This window comes from Wyeomyia smithii, chromosome 1, assembly GCF_029784165.1.
Source record: "Wyeomyia smithii strain HCP4-BCI-WySm-NY-G18 chromosome 1, ASM2978416v1, whole genome shotgun sequence".
In the NCBI taxonomy this organism is placed as follows: Eukaryota; Metazoa; Arthropoda; class Insecta; order Diptera; family Culicidae; genus Wyeomyia; species Wyeomyia smithii.
This window is the reverse complement of record NC_073694.1, coordinates 202,705,596-202,725,476: the sequence shown is the minus strand read 5'-3', so window position 1 is coordinate 202,725,476 and position 19,881 is coordinate 202,705,596. Positions and strand designations below refer to the sequence as shown.

The window sequence follows — 19,881 nt, the reverse complement described above, 5'->3', positions numbered from 1 at the left end:
TTGGGTAGGTAAAATGTGACTGAAACAAAACCTTCTCTGTCACTTTTTGAACGTCCTATTCATTGTTTTATTGCTCACAACGCTAGTGTCAACATCGCAGCTGCTACGAAAAATAAAAAAAAAACGGAATTGCTTCGATTTAGGTTTTCCGTCATTGTTTACCTACGCAATTGTGTGGGCTCGGTCGGAAAGGGATAAAATATGGTGCATTTTTAGAGTACTGTCCAGAGCATTCGTGTATCAAAAAGTAATTAGCAACATTTATTTGTGAATTATATTTGAAAAGGATTGACAATTCTTTTAATGTTTTCAGTTTATTGAGGTTTAGTTCAGTTTCAATCAATATCATGGCTTACATAAATTAACAACTTATCTTCTGATAAACGAACGCACTTTTGACCGAATGCCTTTCATTAAATTCTGCACAGTCACTTCTGTGCATTTTCTGAATGCTGCTGTCCAATTTTTTTTTGAATTCCTCCATGGTTTGGGATACTATCCTTTCTTCCCTGAAGATCGCCTTCAGAATCGTTCAATTGGTCGGAGCTCCGGGAAGTTAGGTGGATTGATGTTTTTCTCGACGATTTGGATATTATTGTGTGACAGCCACTGTAGAACAGATTTAGCGTAGTGTGCAGAAGCCAAGTCAGGCCAGAACAGAGGGGGAGACTTATGCTGTTTATAGAGGGGCAGCAATATTTTCTCTAAACATTCATCAAGGTACACTTGAGCATTTATTCTACCTTTCGTAAAAAATTTATGACCGCAAACCACAGGTGCAAATAGCTTGCCAAACTAAAACCTTCTGTCCAAATTTTTGCAGCGCAACCGTGAAGTCTGCATCGTCCACATCCTCCTCCACTGATTTCGTGTACACGCAAAAGTTCAAGCTTTAATCATCCAATGTGTCCTTTCAATTCGCACAGAATTTGCTCTGACTTCGCACAACCAATGCGTGATACGCATAACGCAAAAGTTGTACAAGGAATACATTGGCAGAGATCAAAATCAGAATATGTATCATATACACGAAAATCGTAATGTCTCGGTAAACTTCGGCTTCGGGTGAACGATCAGTTTCGAGGCGCTCAAAAAACCGTTCTTTTCTTTCGCGAGCCGGTGCGTATCAACGGCTCGTGCATCCCTAAAAATCGTCAGCAACCGAAACAGCCAATAGCGAGCCTTGTTGCCGCGGAAGTTATTGACGCTGGTGCCAGTAACGCAGAACCGAATGCATGTGAATGAAACCAGAGTCATAATTAAATGCAAAATGTTATGGACTAATCTCATGTTTTCGTTTATTGTTAATGATTGAATGATGTTTTCAAATGACCTGATTCATGAAAGTGAATCGATCAGGCAATAATTTCTTCAATGGAGTCAGAACCCAACTTATCAGTATTGATAGCTGGTTGCACTGTTTTAACGATGCCAACCTTCTGAACATCGGCTGATGCTTTATAAGTGTAGTGGTTTGGAGCTGTGCAATACATTCAAAATACGCTAGAGCATCAAATGCGTTATGCCCAACGCACATGCGTTGTACTGGTTCCAATTTTAATCAGTAATTGCGCTAATTTCGCTCATAAATGATCTGGTTACGCACACTCCAACTTTTGCGTGTAGAATTGCGGTCCCGGAAGTTTTTTTTTTTTTTTTTTTTAAAGGGGGGATTTGTTAGTAGCTTAAGTATTTATGATAAATATTAGTAAATAATGAGTATGTGTGTCCAATCACAAATGGTGACTTCTCAACACTGTTAGAAATTTGTAATTTTAATTGTTAGGATTTGTTTGCTTTCGCAATTAGGACTTATCATTCGTAGGGATTTAAACCTACTTGTCAGAAAAGGGGAAGTAAACTTACAACTAACTTAATTGCTAACTTATTGACTATAAAGAGAGCTTATCGTAGCCATTGAGGATTGCAACGATTTTTGTCGAAAATTGTTAATAATTTTATTTGACATAGCTTCTAATGGTTCAACACCAGTAAGTCTATGTAATTCGAGTGTACCAAACCAAGGAGGACGCTTCAAAATCATTTTCAGAATTTTATTCTGAATCCTTTGGAGCGTTTTCTTCCTTGTTGAACAGCAACTTGACCAGATCGGTACAGCATAAAGCATTGCTGGTCTAAAAATTTGTTTGTAAATCAAAAGTTTGTTCTTTAAACAAAGTTTAGAATTCCTGTTAATGAGAGGATATAAACATCTCGTATATTTGATGCACTTGGCTTGTATACTCTCAATGTGCTCTTTGAAAATAAGTTTTTTATCATAAATTAGTCCCAAGTACTTAACCTTGTCGGACCAACTTAAAATAACCCCATTCATCTTGACAACGTGATTATTGTTTGGCTTGAGGAAAGAAGCCCTAGGCTTATGCGGAAAAATTATCATTTGAGTTTTAGAAGCATTGGGAGAGATTTTACACTTTTGCAAGTAGGAAGAAAAAAATATCTAAACTTTTCTGCAATCGACTGCATATGACACGAAGACTTTTACCTTTTATGGAAATGCTTGTGTCATCGCAGAACAATGACTTTGTGCATCCTGGAGGCAAATCAGGAAGATCTGAAGTGAATATGTTGTACAGGACTGGACCCAAGACTGAACCTTGAGGTACACCTGCTCTGACAGGAAATCTATCAGATTTTGAATTCTGATAGACAACCTGCAGAGTTCGATCAGTAAGATAATTTTTTAAAATTTTGATTAGGAAAATTGGAAAATTAAAAGTTTGCAATTTCGCAATCAAACCTTTATGCCAAACACTGTCGAATGCTTTTTCTATGTCTAAAAGAGCAGCTCCAGTGGAATAACCTTCAGATTTGTTAGCTCGTATCATATTACTAACTCTGAGCAATTGATGAGTTGTGGAATGCCCATGGCGAAATCCAAACTGTTCATTTGCAAAAATTGAATTTTCGTTGATGTGTGACATCATTCTGTTAAGAATAATTCTCTCAAACAGTTTACTTATTGAAGAAAGCAAACTGATTGGTCGATAACTTGAAACTTCAGCTGGGTTCTTATCCGGTTTTAAAATGGGAGTAATTTTTGCATTTTTCCATAATTTGGGAAAATATGCAATTTTGAAGCAGCAATTGAAAATTTTCACTAAAAATTCCATTGTGCTCTCAGGGAGATGTTTGATTAGTATATTAAAGATTCCATCGTCACCAGGTGCTTTCATATTTTTGAAATTTTTAATAATTGATTTAATCTCATTCAAGTTAGTTTCAATTATTTCTGCAGGTAAAAAATTCTGGGAAGAAATTAAATCAAATTGACGTGTGACTTCATTTTCAATTGGACTCACAAAATTCAAATTTGAGTTATGAACACTCTCAAACTGCTGAGCAAGTCTTTGAGCCTTTTGTTCATTGGATACAAGAAAACGTTCACCATCTTTTAAAACTGGAATAGGCTTTGAAGGTTTCTTAAGAATCATCGACAGCTTCCAAAATGGTTTTGAATATGGTTTCAATTTTTCAACTTTAGTCTCAAAATTTTGATTTCTCAGAAGAGTAAATCTTTGTTTAATCTCTTTCTGTAAATCTTTATAAATAGTTTTAAAAACAGGGTCACGAGAACGTTGATATTGACGTCTGCGGACATTTTTCAAACGAATTAGAAGTTGAAGATTTTCGTCAATTATTGATGAATCAAATTTCACTTGAGCCTTTGGAACAGAATAATTCCTGGCATCAACAATTGCACATTTTAATGCTTCCAAAGCGGAATCAATATTCACCTCGTTTTGCAAATCAAGCTCATTATTGAAATTTCTCTCAATATGAGTTTTGTATCTTTCCCAATTAGCCTTGTTATAATTAAAAACAGAGCTCATAGGGTTTAAAACTGATTCATGGGATAAAGAAAAAGTTATTGGAAGATGGTCAGAATCAAAGTCAGCATGTGTGATCAAATCACTACATACATGACTTTGATCCGTTAGCACCAAATCAATTGTTGAAGGGTTTCTTACAGAAGAAAAGCATGTAGGACTATTCGGAGACAAAACAGAATAGTAGTGAAGAACAATCATTGAATAAAACTTTGCCATTGGAATTACTTTGAGAATTATTCCATGAACGATGTTTAGCGTTAAAATCGCCGATTATAAAAAAATTCGAACGATTTCTGGTGAGTTTTTGTAAATCACCTTTAAAATAATTTTTGAGCTCGCGTGTGCATTGAAATGGTAAATATGCTGCGGCAATAAATAAAATCCCAAGTTCAGTTTGAACTTCAATTCCCAAAGTTTCAATAACTTTCGTCTCAAGATGGGGAAGAGCACGATGTTTGTTTCGGCGATGAATAACAATTGCAACTCCACGGCCGGAACCCTGAATCCTATCATATCTATGAACCACGTATTTGGAATCATATTTTAATTTTATGTTAGGTTTCAAAAATGTTTCAGTAATAATTGCAATATGCACATTATTTACTGTTAAAAAATTAAAAAGCTCATTCTCATTGGCCTTCAATGAGCGAGCATTCCAATTTAATATTTTAATTGTTTTATTTAAAATCATTGCTAAATTTTAAATTAGAAACCACTTTAATAGTAAAATTTGTGCCTATTTGAATGGCTTCAAACATTGATTTTGCCTGCAACATGGCGTTCATAAGATCGAACATTGCCTGTTGCAAAAAAGAAAGTTTACCTGCCGTAATAGGCCCCAGGCAGTTGACATTAGAAAAAATATTTTCGGCAGCAATATTAGCTGGAGGGATAGATGTACAATTATTTTCTAGCGTGTTTTGCTTACCCATATTAACGGTCATTTTCGAACTACCAACACTAGGCGGTATAATGTTCGAACTACCTGTAACCTGTGCATAAGTTAAACGGGTATGCAAAGGAGTAGGTAAACTATGCGTCACTGGTACGCTTGGAGAATTTTGTTTTGAAGTTGGTTTTAATTGAGAAATTGAATTTTGTTTACCTTGCCTTGCCTTAACAATTGCTAAATGGACTGGGCATTGATAAAAATTTGACATATGGTTGCCGTTACAATTCGCACAGCGAAAATTTTTACTCTCTTTCACAGGACATGTGTCCTTTTTGTGAGAAGAGTCTCCAGAATTAAGACATTTTTGGTCCATGTTACAGAATTTGGAACCATGGCCATAACGTTGGCAAGTACGGCATTGGGTGATATGCTTTTCACCTCCGCCATACTTCCTATAAATTTCCCACTTTACACGCACATTATACAAAGCATGTGCTTTTTCAAAAAATTTTAAGTTGTTAACCTCATTGCGGTTAAAATGAATTAAATAGTTAACAAGGGAAATTCCAGTTCTCTGACTGTTTTCGCCTCGTGATTTTTGTTTCATTAGAATTACTTGGGTAGGGGCTATGCCAAGTAATTCTGTTAAAGTAAGTTTGATCTCATCAACGGTTTGATCGTTGGTGAGACCTTTCAAGACAACCTTGAACGGCTTGGCGTTCTTGGTGTCATATGTAAAAAATTTGTACATCTTGTCAGTTAAATACTGAACAAGACGATCACGACCCTTTACTGAGTCGGCTAATAAGCGGCATTCACCTCTACGGCCAATCTGATAGGTAACTTTAACGTCAGAAACAAACGTTGAAAGTTCCTTTTTGAATATATTAAATTCAGAAGAAATAGTTACCACAATAGGTGGAACTTTCTCCTTTTTTAATGATTTTATATTTTGTATAGTTTCATTATTGGTAACTTCCATTTCACCAGCTTCATGCTCAAGCAAAATATCAAAAGGATTGTCACTACAGACACTCGAAGTGTCAGAAAGAGATGCCTCTCTTTTCCTCCCCGCAGCGATGCGAGGTTTCTTTTTCCGTCCAGCCATTTCAGGTGATACGAAAAAAGTTAAAACAAATGTTAAATTCAAAAGTAGGTAGTCTTGAGAAAGACTGATGGGAAATAACTTTCAGGTAGTCTTTAAAAGACACACTGACAAAACACAAACTTTGAAGCTATAGGCAGTCAAAGACCAGTCCACAAGCAACCGAAAAAACGTCTGATCTGTAGGACAGTTCAAGACGCACTGATTTGAAATTATGTTCTTCGTAATCATATCACTAGATTCATTCATTGGAGTTTTTCAAACATTGTTATCCAGTGTTGTATCTGGATCGTATGCCACAAGAGATCAAAACAATGGTCTTAGAGGTCCTAATCTTACAAAAAAAAATCTGGATCGTAATGGAGCATAGATACTCATAAATGCAAAAACATAATCATGCAGCGACACGTCCATACATAGATGCAACCTGAGACGCTAAGCAAAAAATTAATTTCAAAATTAAATTTATGTAGGTAACGTCTTCGGCAGTGGCTTACTTCGGCAGGTTTTTGCATAAGACTGCAGCAGAAACCACTTCCGGAGACGTTCGACACCCTTTAATTATTTTTTAGTTTTATTTTTAAATAGTACAGAGTTTTTTTTTTCGAAGACAATCATCATTACTTCCCGAAACTATGATTTTAGGAATTTTGCAGTTGAAAAAGTTGGTTTAAAGACCATGAGTCACCCCTGGTTTGTATTAATCTGAAAAAATAAAAATACCGGTTTTTTACCGGTTTCACCGGTTTTTATTTTTATGAATACCGAAATACCGGTTTTTCGAAAAGTCGGTAATACCGACCACCCTAGCCAAAACAAAATGGTGTAGCGGAAGGATTCAAGCGCACCAAGCAGAGAGAATCCGTTTCCTGCTCATCGATTCAATATTTTCAAAGTATTGAAGTCTGAAGCAGTTTTGGCGAGTGGTGTTTCTCGAGCAGAAATATGGTTCAATCGCAAGCCGAATTTGGTAGTCAAAGGATTTCAGCAGAAACCCGGACTGGATTGGAGATATTTGCTCTAGTTGCCAAGTTAACCACAATAAGGTTCGTCTTAGCAGCTGGCATTCAGGATTTGTGTTCTACCAATTGGACGCGAAAACAGCGTTTCTGATGGAGTCAAATCAGCATCATATACTATGCAAATTTCATTACGGACTAAAACAGTCTCTCAGTTGTTGTAATGAGGAATTTGATCAGAAACAATTGGAGCTATTGCACACAAGAGTTCATCTGGCAGATGAGATCTACATCGTCCTCTAAGTAGATGATATGCCTATTGTTAATAGAAGGCAGGTGTCAGTTATGGAACTGAAGAAGCAACTGATGTCAAAGTGGACCTCCACAAAGAAGGAACTTGTAGGAGTTTGTCTCAAGCTACAAATTTTGGAAAACTGTTGGTGAACCATACCGTAAACTGCTGTATTTTCCTGTAGGTTACCTGCACCGTTTCCAATAAAATCGGTCTAAATCACACTGTCCGTGCTTGAGACGATGAGTCCGTTATCTGAAGAAAATTTATAAGTGGATATGCGTTCAAGGTGTTTGAAATTCTGGTGTCTTAGTCAAGTGAAAAGCAAATGACAGTTTCCACATCATCCAATGAAGCAGACTACGTGGTTCTTAGTTTTGCGATATCAGAAGAACCAAGAACTATGGTTGTTTTGTGATTATGCAAAATTTTGAATCAAAGCGTTAAAAACATATCGATATTATGCACTACTTCCTGCGTGATCATATACTTTGTGAGGCTCACCAATAAATTTCAATAAACTTTCTTACAAAATAAAAAAGGCAGAGTAAACAACTGATTCAGAATATTTACATATTGGTTTCGCACAACTGCGCATAAAATAATCATACCATTTTAATGTCGACTCAAACAGCAACTTTATATGCACCGAGCAAAGAAAAAAAAAGGAAACTATGCGTATTGCATAATGAGGTAGGTTATGCACCATTTCCAGCGGAAATTTCATCTTCACGCCACTAGGGGGATCGTGGCAAGCAGCTTACGATGCAACGAAAGCCTAATTGATTAAACTTTCATAATTTGATTAACGCCACCACCGGGAAGACATCGGACGGCTGAAGGCTCACCAACTTTGCATACTACATCAAAAATATGACATGCAAATTGTTGAATCATCTTCGTCGGTTCACGGTTGTCTAACAAGCAGCAGCATTAACGACTACAGACAAACGTTAAACGGGAATTCCGGTTTCTTGGATGCCACTGTAGTGACTGTAGAGTTTTGGCCTCGGACTGAATGCACCGAGTTCCGTTTGAATTCCATATTAACAACGTTCAACCGGTCGCTTATACAATCGCCTTCGATGATTGTTGTTCCATTTATTGTTCAATTACTGTTCCCTGTTATAGATAGCGCATCAATAGCGACAAGAAAATAGATAACAACCTACTAATTTTCTAAGTTAAGGTTTACGTCTGAGCTGAAACCAACGTTGTGAGATCATTATTCTTCACTCACATAAACATCAGACTTGCTGTTAATGCAATTAACAAATACCGCTCCGTTGTTTTGCGTTCAATTCCATGTAAACGCCATGCCATCGATCAAAAAGTATCAATCAGCGCACTACTAAAGCCGAAATCGGCTGATACTGATAAACGGTGTTGCTACCGACGTCAAACTCTACGGCTGCCAGCCACTCAAAAACACACATAAAGCCGATGACGACGGGCAACTTCATTGCCACCTTCGATTGCTGCTTTTGCACTAGCAGACGTGTCAATTTCCAATTTAGTTCGGTAAATAATAACCGGAGGAAAAGAAAGGCTTGGCAAGTGATTGTAGGCAAATAAATTGTAATGTTTGACACTTCCGATGGACGGAGGGATGAATAAGTGCTGATTCAGACTGAATTCTCGCCACAACAAGAGTATGACTCAGCCTTCCATTACGTAACTAGTGAATAAAACATTCGAATGAGGTTGAATCAGGAACCAGCTGTGAAAACTGTGTCCGAAGGGTTGGGATTTCACCTGTGACGCATCATAGTTACACCCTTCCCGATTTCATGTTTCATTTTTACAAACAACTACTTTACTCTTGGTCTTACTTGGTCGTACAGCTCCGGTGTGAACATTTTCCGAAATTCTTCTATGTTGTCAAGTTTTTCCACACTTTGGATATCCATTTTCTCCCCTCTTTTTCACTTGTAATAATTGAACAGCAATTTTAGCGAACACTCACAGATGGCCAACACGCCACCAAATTATTCACGACAATTAACCAACTTCCGCGAGCGGACACTGAGACACCTTGTTCCTGCACTTTTGCTACCAAACTGTTCAATAGGGCAGAGAACTTCGACAGGTACGACGACAACAGCTAATTCTTATCAGCAAAATTCCACTAAATGCGATACAACTCTACATTTTCGCGACTCAGTGTATTGTTTTCATTCCAAATTGATAACACATCGGTTTGATACCAGTATCACTGTGGCAGACGCATCGTAAGCGATAATCGAAAATTGTACCCTATATAGGATTAACCTCCGCCAGCGTGCGAAGTCAAAGTCAGCTCAACTAAAGCTAACACGATCGAAGGTCGAACAACAACTAAATTGCCAGTATTTACAACGTTCACCGATGTCCACGGTGTGTTTTGCCAACTCGAAGGAAAGTACCAAAAAATAAAAGCAAATAAAAAGGAAACTTATAACCAAAAAAACTCGGTAATTATCAGCTCTTCATCGTCGAAGCACGTAAAAAAATCTTTAATTCATTAGCTGATTACCGAAGCGAAATCGACCAAACCTCTCTTGCACTTTTCGGTGGTGCCAAACCGCGCGCCTCCAACTCTAGCACCTCGCGAATCGAATTATAACACCCCGATTATCCCACCATCATCAAATGCGAAGGGGTTTCGGCCGCAATCAATAAAAATATGCTACGTACCTACCCATCTTAACACACCGCCGACCGTCCCCTTTCTCTCTCGTGGTGGTGGGTACACACCATTGCGCGCGCGATTTGTGCGCGCCACGTGCATTCCATTCAGTGAGTGTCGCAGCTAGCAGCCACACATCACACCAACATCGTTCATTCGCTCATTCTCACGAGTCACGAGTGTTTCTACCTGTTGGTAAGATCACTTTACCAGTAGTGCTGCTAGCAGCGCACTACCCAACATGTCAGGATGGCCGAGCGGTCTAAGGCGCCAGACTCAAGAGCAATCTTACCCACGAAAAGTGGGTGGTCCCGAGCGTTCTGGTCCTCTCTGAGGGCGTGGGTTCGAATCCCACTTCTGACAAGAATTTTTTTGAACTTTTGTGAATCACATTTTTTGCGGTTCGTCGCTTTAGAATTTACTCAAGGAATCGTAATTTTTTGATTTTTCGTTTAGGAGGTTTTAGGTTTAAAGAGCGTAGTTTGATCAAAAGCCATATGCGCTATGTTCAAGAGGAGTTTCCTAAGGATTCTTTCAAAGGAAGTAGGTATGTAAAAACAGAAGTATATGAGTTTGTTAATGAAATTATTCACTTATCTAGTAAAAATAATTTAGATGCAGAAATAAATAAGTTCTTTCGTAGAAAAGAAAAAATATGCCGCCCGAATAGGGACTTGAACCCTAGACCGTTGGATTAAAAGTCCAACGCTCTACCGACTGAGCTACCCGGGCTTGTAGAGTGAGCTGGTCATACACGTCCTAGTTGTACGAATGCAACATTTCAATGTTTGATTTTTTACAACCTGAAAGGAAAAGGGCTAAGAGCAGGGTAGGCAATCATCAACAGCACACAAGAGCATTCAATGTTGATTGAGTGACTAATTTTGTTCATTATAGTTCATTCGAAGTGAAAGCCATAAAAAAGAATAGGGTATTAGCACTTGTATTATTCAGCAAATGGTCTAAACATTCAGTGGTAATTTAAGCCCAGCGTATTTGCACGCATTAAAAAGATAATTGAATCAATTCTCATGACACTGATTCAGGTGTTGTTTTCTACAACGATAATTGTATCAGGTATACTTATTTGTGAAATAAATGGTATACAAACATGGACAAAATTAAATAGCATATTTTTGCAACTTCAAAGCTTGCGTAAAAACATTATCTTTAGCTTATTGCAAAAGACATACTGTATAACACACATATCATATGAATAAAGAAGGACGATGCTCATCATACGTGTGATTTTTAAAGAAAATAAAAATATCAGCCGCCCGAATAGGGACTTGAACCCTAGACCGTTGGATTAAAAGTCCAACGCTCTACCGACTGAGCTATCCGGGCATGAAATTCGTCCGTGCTGGGAACAAATCTGGTACTCTAACCCTTTAAGGTACGGGGTTTTTATTTTATCGCAATACCTCAGGGTGGGTCAAAAGTATCAGAGTGTGAATTTAAATTACCGTCCTTTCGATGACAAGAGAGTAAATACAGGCAGACAAGACAAGAAATTTGTAAATTAACTGCAATATGGTGAATTAACTTATTAATCGTATTTTTAGATCAGAAGTAATTAATGTATTAGATTCTCAAAGATAACTATCTTGAGAAAATATTTACGTAGAATTATTCTTTCACAATAAAATTTAATAATTAATCGCCATTTCGAATAACGCGCAGTATTTAGCCAAATGTTGACTGTATCCCTGTTGTTCACATACAAATGGAACAGATGTTGTGATGTTTGATAAGACGTGGCTTTTCTCCCGACAAAACAAAACGAATTGTGTGCAACTGGGACACCGTAAGTGGTGGAAAACCACGGCCTGCAGATCCCACAATGAACAAAAAACCCGAAAATTAAAATGAGAATGTCCTTTTAGTTAAATTCTCCTTCAATTGTATACTATTGAAGTGTCATATTCCACTTTGTAGAACATTACGACAAAATTAGCATTTTCTTTCGTTTTTCGAAGAGTATTGAGTAAGCATTTTTGAGTGTTTTTTTTTTTAAATGCAGTTTCAATGCATGCATGCAGTGGCTAGAGCTGTAACAGATTGATTGGATAATGTATAATCTTATCGGAATTTCAAAAGAAAAATTGGCCGGAATAAAAAAAAACTATGGAACAGGGTCAAAAGTTTAGACGGCAGGGTTTGGCACTATTGAACCTAGTTTCAGAAGATAGCTTTGATTTATGCTTTGAATGCATATTTAACAATTTTATGCAGACTTGCCCAGAGTCCTTTTTAATGAAAATATACTGAGTTTTTGGGAATTTCAAATTGTAAATTTGGATTGCAGACTGCAAAACATCAAAAGAATAACGAATAGCTTACGTTATTTTAATAATGATAGCTTTTTTTAATAGTTTTTTTTCCAGAGCGCTAAAATAGTAGACCGACAGGGATCACTATACGATGCCATATTTTTTCCTGTTCTCTTGACATTTCTCTTCAGTCAGATTTGCCATTTCATAATGGAAAGATACATGATCCAACAACGAGAATATCAAAATGTACAACCGAAATTCGGAGTCAGTGGTCTCAACTTTAAGAGCGCTATGTCTAATTTATGGTCGGCTTAATCATCCTGCCAGATCAACAATTCGGAGTCAGTGGTCTCAACTTTAAGAGCGCTACGTCTAATTTATGGTCGGCATAGTCCTGCCAGATCAACAATTGAGCGTCTAGTGGAAACATTCGATCCACAGGCACAGTACTGTTACTCAAAAAGACATAACAAACCTCATATCTTTTCTTACTCTACTAAATATTTTCAAAGCATAATCATAAACACAAAGAAAAACGAACAAGTTACATGTACACTGGTCAGTCAGTATAAAGCTATTCCTTATACAAGAGATAATGTCAATGATCCTGTTGAGTTTGTCATTGAAGTTTTCGCCCTCTAGAGGAGTTTAATTGAAATCGTAGAGGTGGTAAATATCGTTAATTTAATTGAAAGTGAACTCAAAAATTAAGCTGAAAGAGAAGAATACTAAAAAAAGGAAGCTATGTAAAATACAAGTTCTGTCATCCCAGTAATATGGGTCAACCAGTATTATTGGCCAGTCTGTCTAATACATATATTTCTGGTTTAACATATGTTAATAACTTTTGGAAGTCAAATTGAAGTTTAACAAGTACGTGAACAACATTTCTCTATATGCCTTTTGTGCGAAACCCCTGCACTTAAGAGCTAAATTCTCAAGTTTTCCAGTAAATGTCGGTAGACTTCCATTAGCTGATAATTTGTTGTTGTTTTCATCACAGTCGCACAGCCGATCTCATGAAAAACATCGTTTTAATCAACAAAATGAATAGAAAGAATGAATAATGAATGATTGGTATGTATTTATCGAATTATGAAATATCTGCTCTGAATTTCGTATTTTAACTATTTTTCTACGCCAATAATGCTGGTCACGAAATTCGTTTTTCTCAGTATTATGGGCCACCCAGTAATAACGGCTAGGCTATATTTTGTATTGGTTTTTACGCGTGTAAATGATTTTTGATAGTCAAATTGAAGTTTGGTGAACGTGAACAACATTTCTTTGCATTTCTTTTATACGAAATCCCTGCACTGATGAGCATGACTCTTGAATATAATGTATCGGCATTTTCAGTAGTGTACAAACTGCTACTAATGATCTTACTTTGAAGTCAAAATTAACCCTGTAAAACAGTGATTTCTAAACTTTGATTACTGAAGCCAGTTTGGAAATTTGAACTTCTTGGCTTCATAAGCGCTCGCTGAACAGCATTTCCACAGTTATCAAATGACGCTTATGCACTAAGGCAGCCGACCGAACTTCCAACCCGTAAAGATAGGTAACTGTATCGGGCATCGAACTCTTGCCTTCCAGCTTGGACTGCTGTGCTCTTTTCGACGGAGTATAAGGCCCCTATTGTCAAAACACATGAGTATTCAAAGCATGAGAAAAACAAAAACTTTGAAAAAAATGAGCAAAATATTACAATAATTTATTATCGAAATTGATTCAATGTCTTTATGATTTTATAACCTTCATCTCGATGTAAACTTCACTGTCGGAATTACTCTCCAAAATAATGTCTCTGTTTTTTAAGGCAAAAAGATGTTCGTCTGACTTTTAATACTGGGAGCATTGGCTCATAATACTGGAAGAGTCGGAAAATGGCCCAGAATAGTGTAAGTCGAAAGAGCATATTATTTTGTGAATTATTGATGATATAAGTTGTGTAAGAACGGAAGTATATTTTCAACACAAAACTTCAATGTATTTACCACAAGTTAGCGAAAAAACGAAGGTTTTTTCTTATTTTTTCGATTTTGTATGGTTAATTTAAATCTCGATACTGGGACGACTGTATTCCTTGTTATAACGTTACTTTTTTTTTCAACTCGTTACGTTATGTCGATTTCATGTTATATTGAGTCTTATTTTTTTATTGAAAATTTTCTAGAAAAATGACTTTATTAAAATTTCGAACTTAATTCACAATTTGGGAGTGCCGTATTATACATTTTTACTAGTCAAATTAATGATTTATTTGTCACAAAATAATATTTCAGTTCATCCAAGCATTTTTAGATTATTTTTAGAATATCTGTGTACTATAGAGAACACAAATTAAAAACTGACGTTAATTTCACTCATAAAATAGGGAAACGGGAGTATTTCGCCAACTTTACGAAATGATTGCACAATTAATTGGAAAAAAACAAGATTTTTTTCAAGAGCTCTAAGCTCTAAGAGCTAAGTGTCTACTTTGATATACAATGCAAATTACTGTAAAATATACTAGAAATATCGGAATTTTTATGAAGTATTAAAATCATATTTTGGACCTCCATGTCTACATTTGGCCCGCAATAATATTAAGAACCGTATATGATGAAATATTCTGAACTAATCATATTTTAGATCACCTTTGATCTTTTTAAAGTAGAAATAGTGGATTTGACTGCCATGAAGCTTTCGCAATATTAGGCATCGGAAAATGAAAAAAATCTGGCTTATAGCAGTTTTTCAGGCATTTGCAGCTAGTTTCAAATCATTAAATGTAACAAATTAAGATTTAATTACTTGTAAACGTGTAAAATGTTCACGGGTGGGCAAAAATACCCCCGTTACACTATATAAAAAGATCGCGAGAATTCTCCGCATTTTTATTTCAAACCAAATATCATGTTCGGCCGTGACGTCCCATAAGTATACAAAACTAACGACCGCGTGATGATGTCTACGAAATGAATCAATAAAATTAAACTTATCCTCATTAACTAAATAATTCCGCGCAGTACGTTATCTGTATTTTTATAACCACCTGTGTCAATTCGGAAGTGGCGACCGCTCTTTTTTTATAGTATGAGCAACTCCTGTACGCACAGCTGTGCAACTACTCTGGTCAGCCCCACCCCAACTTGTCAGGATGGCCGAGCGGTCTAAGGCGCCAGACTCAAGAGCAATCTTACCACACCCAGTGTGGGTTCAAGTCCCGAGCGTTCTGGTCCTCTCTGAGGGCGTGGGTTCGAATCCCACTTCTGACAAAGAACTTTTTTGTTTTGGTGTTATGACAAACCACATTGCGTACCAGGTGTGCATACATTTCAAGAGGTAAAATAGTTTTGAGAAAAGTTACAACAAAAAAGCTTCCGACGCCCGAATAGGGACTTGAACCCTAGACCGTTGGATTAAAAGTCCAACGCTCTACCGACTGAGCTATCCGGGCCGTGTTTGCCTCAAGGACACCATATACATCCTGGACCGGTTGTGTCCAGCAGCGAGCTAGAGACTGGATTAACTTTTAAGTTTAAGTCGACAGCTGCTTACCTGCAAGAAAGAGAGACAGAAAAAAATTATTAGCAAATGTTACCCAGTCCAGTTTGTTTCTTTTTGTGTAAGATGATAGATGATATGTTTTTTTTTTTTTTTTAAACTCTAATATTTATTTAGGCCCAACCGCGAAGCATAACGGGGCCGAATATCTTTTGGAGTAGGGAAAAGCCAGCTTGAGTAGAGCCTGTATCCCGACTGCTCCTCCTCAAACAGGCATAAAAACCCTCTCATCTTTTCTCTTTAAAAAATACAATTTAAAAATACATGTCATTTAAGCCTACGACTAACATTAACATCAAAGTTTTTCTCTTTATAACTAAATACTAATCCTTACTACTATTCGTTGAGGGTGATGGTTCCTTATCTCTTTGAAATCAAAACTTATATCTAAGATCGGTGGATCCTGTCTCTCAAAAAGAAGCGATGATTCATGTTTCTATAAAAAAAATTAACGAAAGAAAGAAGAAAAAAAAAAAACAGAATTAGTGTGAAACTTTTTATGATTGTTGTGTTGGGAGAAATTAGGAGAGAAAGCATAGAGATAATCAAATTCGATACTTGATATCTCTTAAAAAGTCGTAAATGGGTATTACAAGCGCGGGGTTGCGGCTAGCAAGCACATCCCGTACTTGCATTGTAAACGTCTCTTTCTGTTTCCGGAGAGAATCTATAAGCTTGGCCCTTGCTCTGTGGTACTTAGGGCATACGAAGACTATGTGGTCAATATCTTCGTACCCTCCACATTCGCACAGATTACTATCGACTAAGTTTATTCGATAGAGGTGTGCGTTTGCAACATAGTGATTGGACATTAGGCGCGAAATAACTCGAATGAAATCACGAGTTAAATCTAACCCTTTGAACCAAGCTTTTGTAGACACTTTGGGCGAGATCGAGTGCATCCATCGCCCAAGGTCGTCTTTATCCCACTTTTCCTGCCAGTTTTCCAGAGCCAGTTGTCGGGGCAGATGAAAATACTCGGTATAGGTGATCGGTCTATCAAATATATCTCCTTCTATGGCACCCCTTTTTGCTAATAAATCAGCTTCTTCATTGCCTGGGATTGAGCAATGAGAGGGGACCCACACAAAGCAGATAATGAAAGACCGATCAACCAGCACTTCTAATATCCGTCTAATTTCCGGAAGGAAATAGGACGGGTGCTTGACCGGTTTAATCGATCGGAGAGCTTCGATAGAACTGAGGCTGTCCGAGAAGATGAAGTAATTGTCTGGTGTCTTGAGCTCGATAATTCGCAGTGAATTGTGTATGGCAGCTAATTCAGCTACGTATATGGAGCAGGGCTGTGCCAGTTTGCGAGATATGCGATGATCTGTGTTGAAAACGCCATATCCGGATTGTCCATCCATCACAGATCCGTCCGTGAAAAAGGAATTCTGTTTTGGGAGGTGGCCAAATTTTGCCGAAAATATTGATGGCACAACTGTTGGTTTAAGGTGATCGGGAATTCCATGGATTTCTTGTTTCATCGTCAAATCAAATACAACAGAAGAATTGTTGAGCGATGTTGAAATCTCACGGGATGGAGCAACAACCGAAGGGTTTATCTCCATGGTCATGAACCGCTGGTATACTGACATACAGGGTTTCTGAACAACTTCCAAACATTTCTCATAGTTCGCAATAAGCATTGGATTTGCTATTTCCGATCTAATGAGGAAACGAAAAGCCAACTCAAACAGCCTCTCTTTGAGAGGTAGTATTCCAGCTATGACCTCTAGGGACATGGTATGTGTCGACTGCATGCAGCCTAGAGCGATACGCAAACAACGGTATTGTATCCTCTCGAGTTTCAGCATGTGTGAAGCTGCGACACCTCTGAAGCATATGCTGCCGTATTCTATTACGGGCAGAATCGTGGTTTGATAGAGTCGTATCAAATCCTCTGGATGGGCTCCCCATGATGTTCCTGTTACCATTCGAAGGAAATTGATCCTTGGTTGGCATCTTTGCTTCAGGTAATTGACATGTTTTTCCCATGTGCACTTAGAGTCATACCATACTCCGAGATATTTGAAGCTAGGTGACTGAGTGATGGGTCTTCCGGACAGAACTAGCTCAAAACGAGGTGGTGGTCGCTTTTTTGAAAAGACTACCATCTCCGTTTTTTCAAGCGAGAACTCGATTCCAAGACAACTGGCCCAACCGGTCAGATTGTCGAGCGTGTTTTGCAGGCTGTTCTTCATGTCTGCGGCTAGAGACGCCGTGGCTGAAACTACACAGTCGTCAGCTAACTGGCGCATCGTGCAGCCGTCCGTCAAGCATGTGTCGATGTCACTGATGTAGAAGTTGTACAACAGCGGACTCAGACAAGAGCCTTGGGGGAGACCCATGTAGCTTGTTCGTGTTATTGTTGAAGAACCGTGGTTGAAAAGTAAATGCTTTTCAGACAGCAGGTTGACCAAAAAATTTGTCAATATAGAGGAGAATCCTCTTTGATGCAGTTTCTCGGAGAGAATTTCGATTGAAACTGAATCAAATGCGCCTGTGATATCCAGGAAAACCGAGGTCATTTGTTGTTTGCTACCAAGAGCCATTTCCGCTTCTGTGGCTAGCAATGCCAGGCAATCGTTAGGGCCCTTGCCCCTACGAAAGCCGAACTGGGTCTCTGATAGTTGGTTAGTTGACTCTGCCCAGTTGTCAAGTCTACGAAGGATCATTTTTTCAAGCAATTTGCGTATGCATGAGAGCATCGCAATCGGCCTATACGAGCGGTGATCTGCGGCAGGTTTATCTGGCTTTTTGATTGCGATAATCTTAACCTGTCTCCAAGCTTTCGGGATCATATTGTTCCTGATAAGCTTATTAAACAGTTTAAGAAATCGTATCTTGGCCGAGTCCGGCAGGTTTTTCATCAAATTAAATTTGATCCTGTCCGGTCCTGGAGCCTTGTTCTTGCAAGACGCGAGGGCAATTGAAAACTCCAACATGGTAAATTCTGGTTCTTCAAAAGCCGTTGTATCGCTGAATTTTTGCTGTGATGGGACAGCGTCTGGGCATACCTTTTTTGCGAAATCATAGATCCAACGTTCAGAGTATTCATTTGCCTCATTACTGTCGGACCTATTGCGCATTTTTCGAGCCGTATTCCAGAGATAGCTCATAGAAGCATCTCTGGGTAACGTGCTTATGAAACTTTGCCAGTATGATCTTTTTTTCAGTTTGTGCAGTTTAGCCTGTTCTAGTTCCAGCTCTCTAAACTGATCAAAAAGTTGAATGGAATGATCATTCCTGAATGCTAGGTATGCTCTTTTCAGAGTTTTTTTCATCTCGGTGCATTCTTTGTCCCACCATTGTTTGTTAGGACGAATTTTCAACTTGTTCTCAGGGGCGGGCCTCGTCTGAGATTGCAACGCGCTATCTAAAACTAATGTCGCAAGGAAGTTGTATTCGTCTGATGGAGAAAGCTCGTCGGTTGTTTCGAGCTCCTGGGATATCATGTTCGAGAATTTTTCCCAATCAATATTCCGGGTGAGATCATACTCTACTTCGACTGTGGTAACAGACTGGAGTCTGCTCATAATCGAAATACTTATTGGCAAATGATCACTACCATGGGGATCTTGAATAATCTCCCATTTACAATCCAAAGCTATTGAGGAGGAACACATAGATAAATCTAAAGTGCTCTCTCGTACTGGAGGCCTTGCTATTCTTGTAGCTAACCCAGGTATGTTCAATAGGGTCATATCGAACTCGTCTAGTAAGCTTTCAATAAGAATAGCCCGGTTATCATCTCCAGGTGCTCCCCACGCTATACCGTGAGAATTGAAATCTCCCAGGATAAGGCGTGGAGTCGGCAGCAGTTCCGTTATTTGTGTTAGCTGCAACCGGTTTATAATAGCTCTAGGTGGAATGTAGACTGATGCGACCGTAAGGCTCTCACCAGCAACTGTTATATGGCAAGCAACAATTTCTATGCCATCAATTGCTGGGAGAGGAATTCGGAAGAATGGGTAGCATTTTTTTATACCAAGGAGCACTCCGCCATAAGAGTTTCCTCGGTCTAAACGGATGATATTGAAGTCTTGAACGGCTAGTGTCGTATCAGTTGATAACCATGTTTCAGATAGCGCGAAAATATCGCATTTGCTATCGTGAAGCAGGAGTTTAAATTTATCTAATTTGGGGATCAAGCTTCTACAGTTCCATTGTATGATCCTTGTTGTCGATTCGTCACTTCGGCTGTCTGATTTAGACATCGAAGGATACGAACGCGAGGAGGGGCCATTTGGTGCTTAGTTGCTTACCCAACATGC

The 19,881-nt window shown here is 38.2% G+C and overlaps 1 protein-coding gene and 5 non-coding genes across 7 annotated transcripts in view; 2 read left to right on the top strand and 4 right to left on the bottom strand.

Moving 5' to 3' along the window:
• The window catches only part of LOC129718751 (plastin-1), an 87,404-nt gene that overhangs the window by 16,483 nt on the left and 51,040 nt on the right, over positions 1-19,881 (bottom strand). The window contains exon 1 of one of the 2 annotated variants that reach the window (XM_055669799.1): positions 8,935-9,308. The exons of the other annotated variant lie outside the window; for it this stretch is intronic. Coding sequence (XP_055525774.1) covers positions 8,935-9,012 — 78 coding nt within the window. The 5' untranslated portion in view covers positions 9,013-9,308. Of the gene's footprint in view, positions 1-8,934; positions 9,309-19,881 lie in introns of those variants that run through there. 2 annotated transcript variants of the gene reach the window in all.
• On the top strand, positions 10,014-10,133 carry Trnal-caa (transfer RNA leucine (anticodon CAA)). The gene is made up of 2 exons: positions 10,014-10,051; positions 10,089-10,133. It is a non-coding gene; the product is annotated as a tRNA-Leu (tRNA).
• Trnak-uuu (transfer RNA lysine (anticodon UUU)) lies at positions 10,430-10,502 on the bottom strand. The gene has a single exon. It is a non-coding gene; the product is annotated as a tRNA-Lys (tRNA).
• Positions 11,045-11,117, bottom strand: Trnak-uuu (transfer RNA lysine (anticodon UUU)). Its single transcript has one exon. It is a non-coding gene; the product is annotated as a tRNA-Lys (tRNA).
• On the top strand, positions 15,189-15,312 carry Trnal-caa (transfer RNA leucine (anticodon CAA)). The gene is made up of 2 exons: positions 15,189-15,226; positions 15,268-15,312. It is a non-coding gene; the product is annotated as a tRNA-Leu (tRNA).
• On the bottom strand, positions 15,422-15,494 carry Trnak-uuu (transfer RNA lysine (anticodon UUU)). Its single transcript has one exon. It is a non-coding gene; the product is annotated as a tRNA-Lys (tRNA).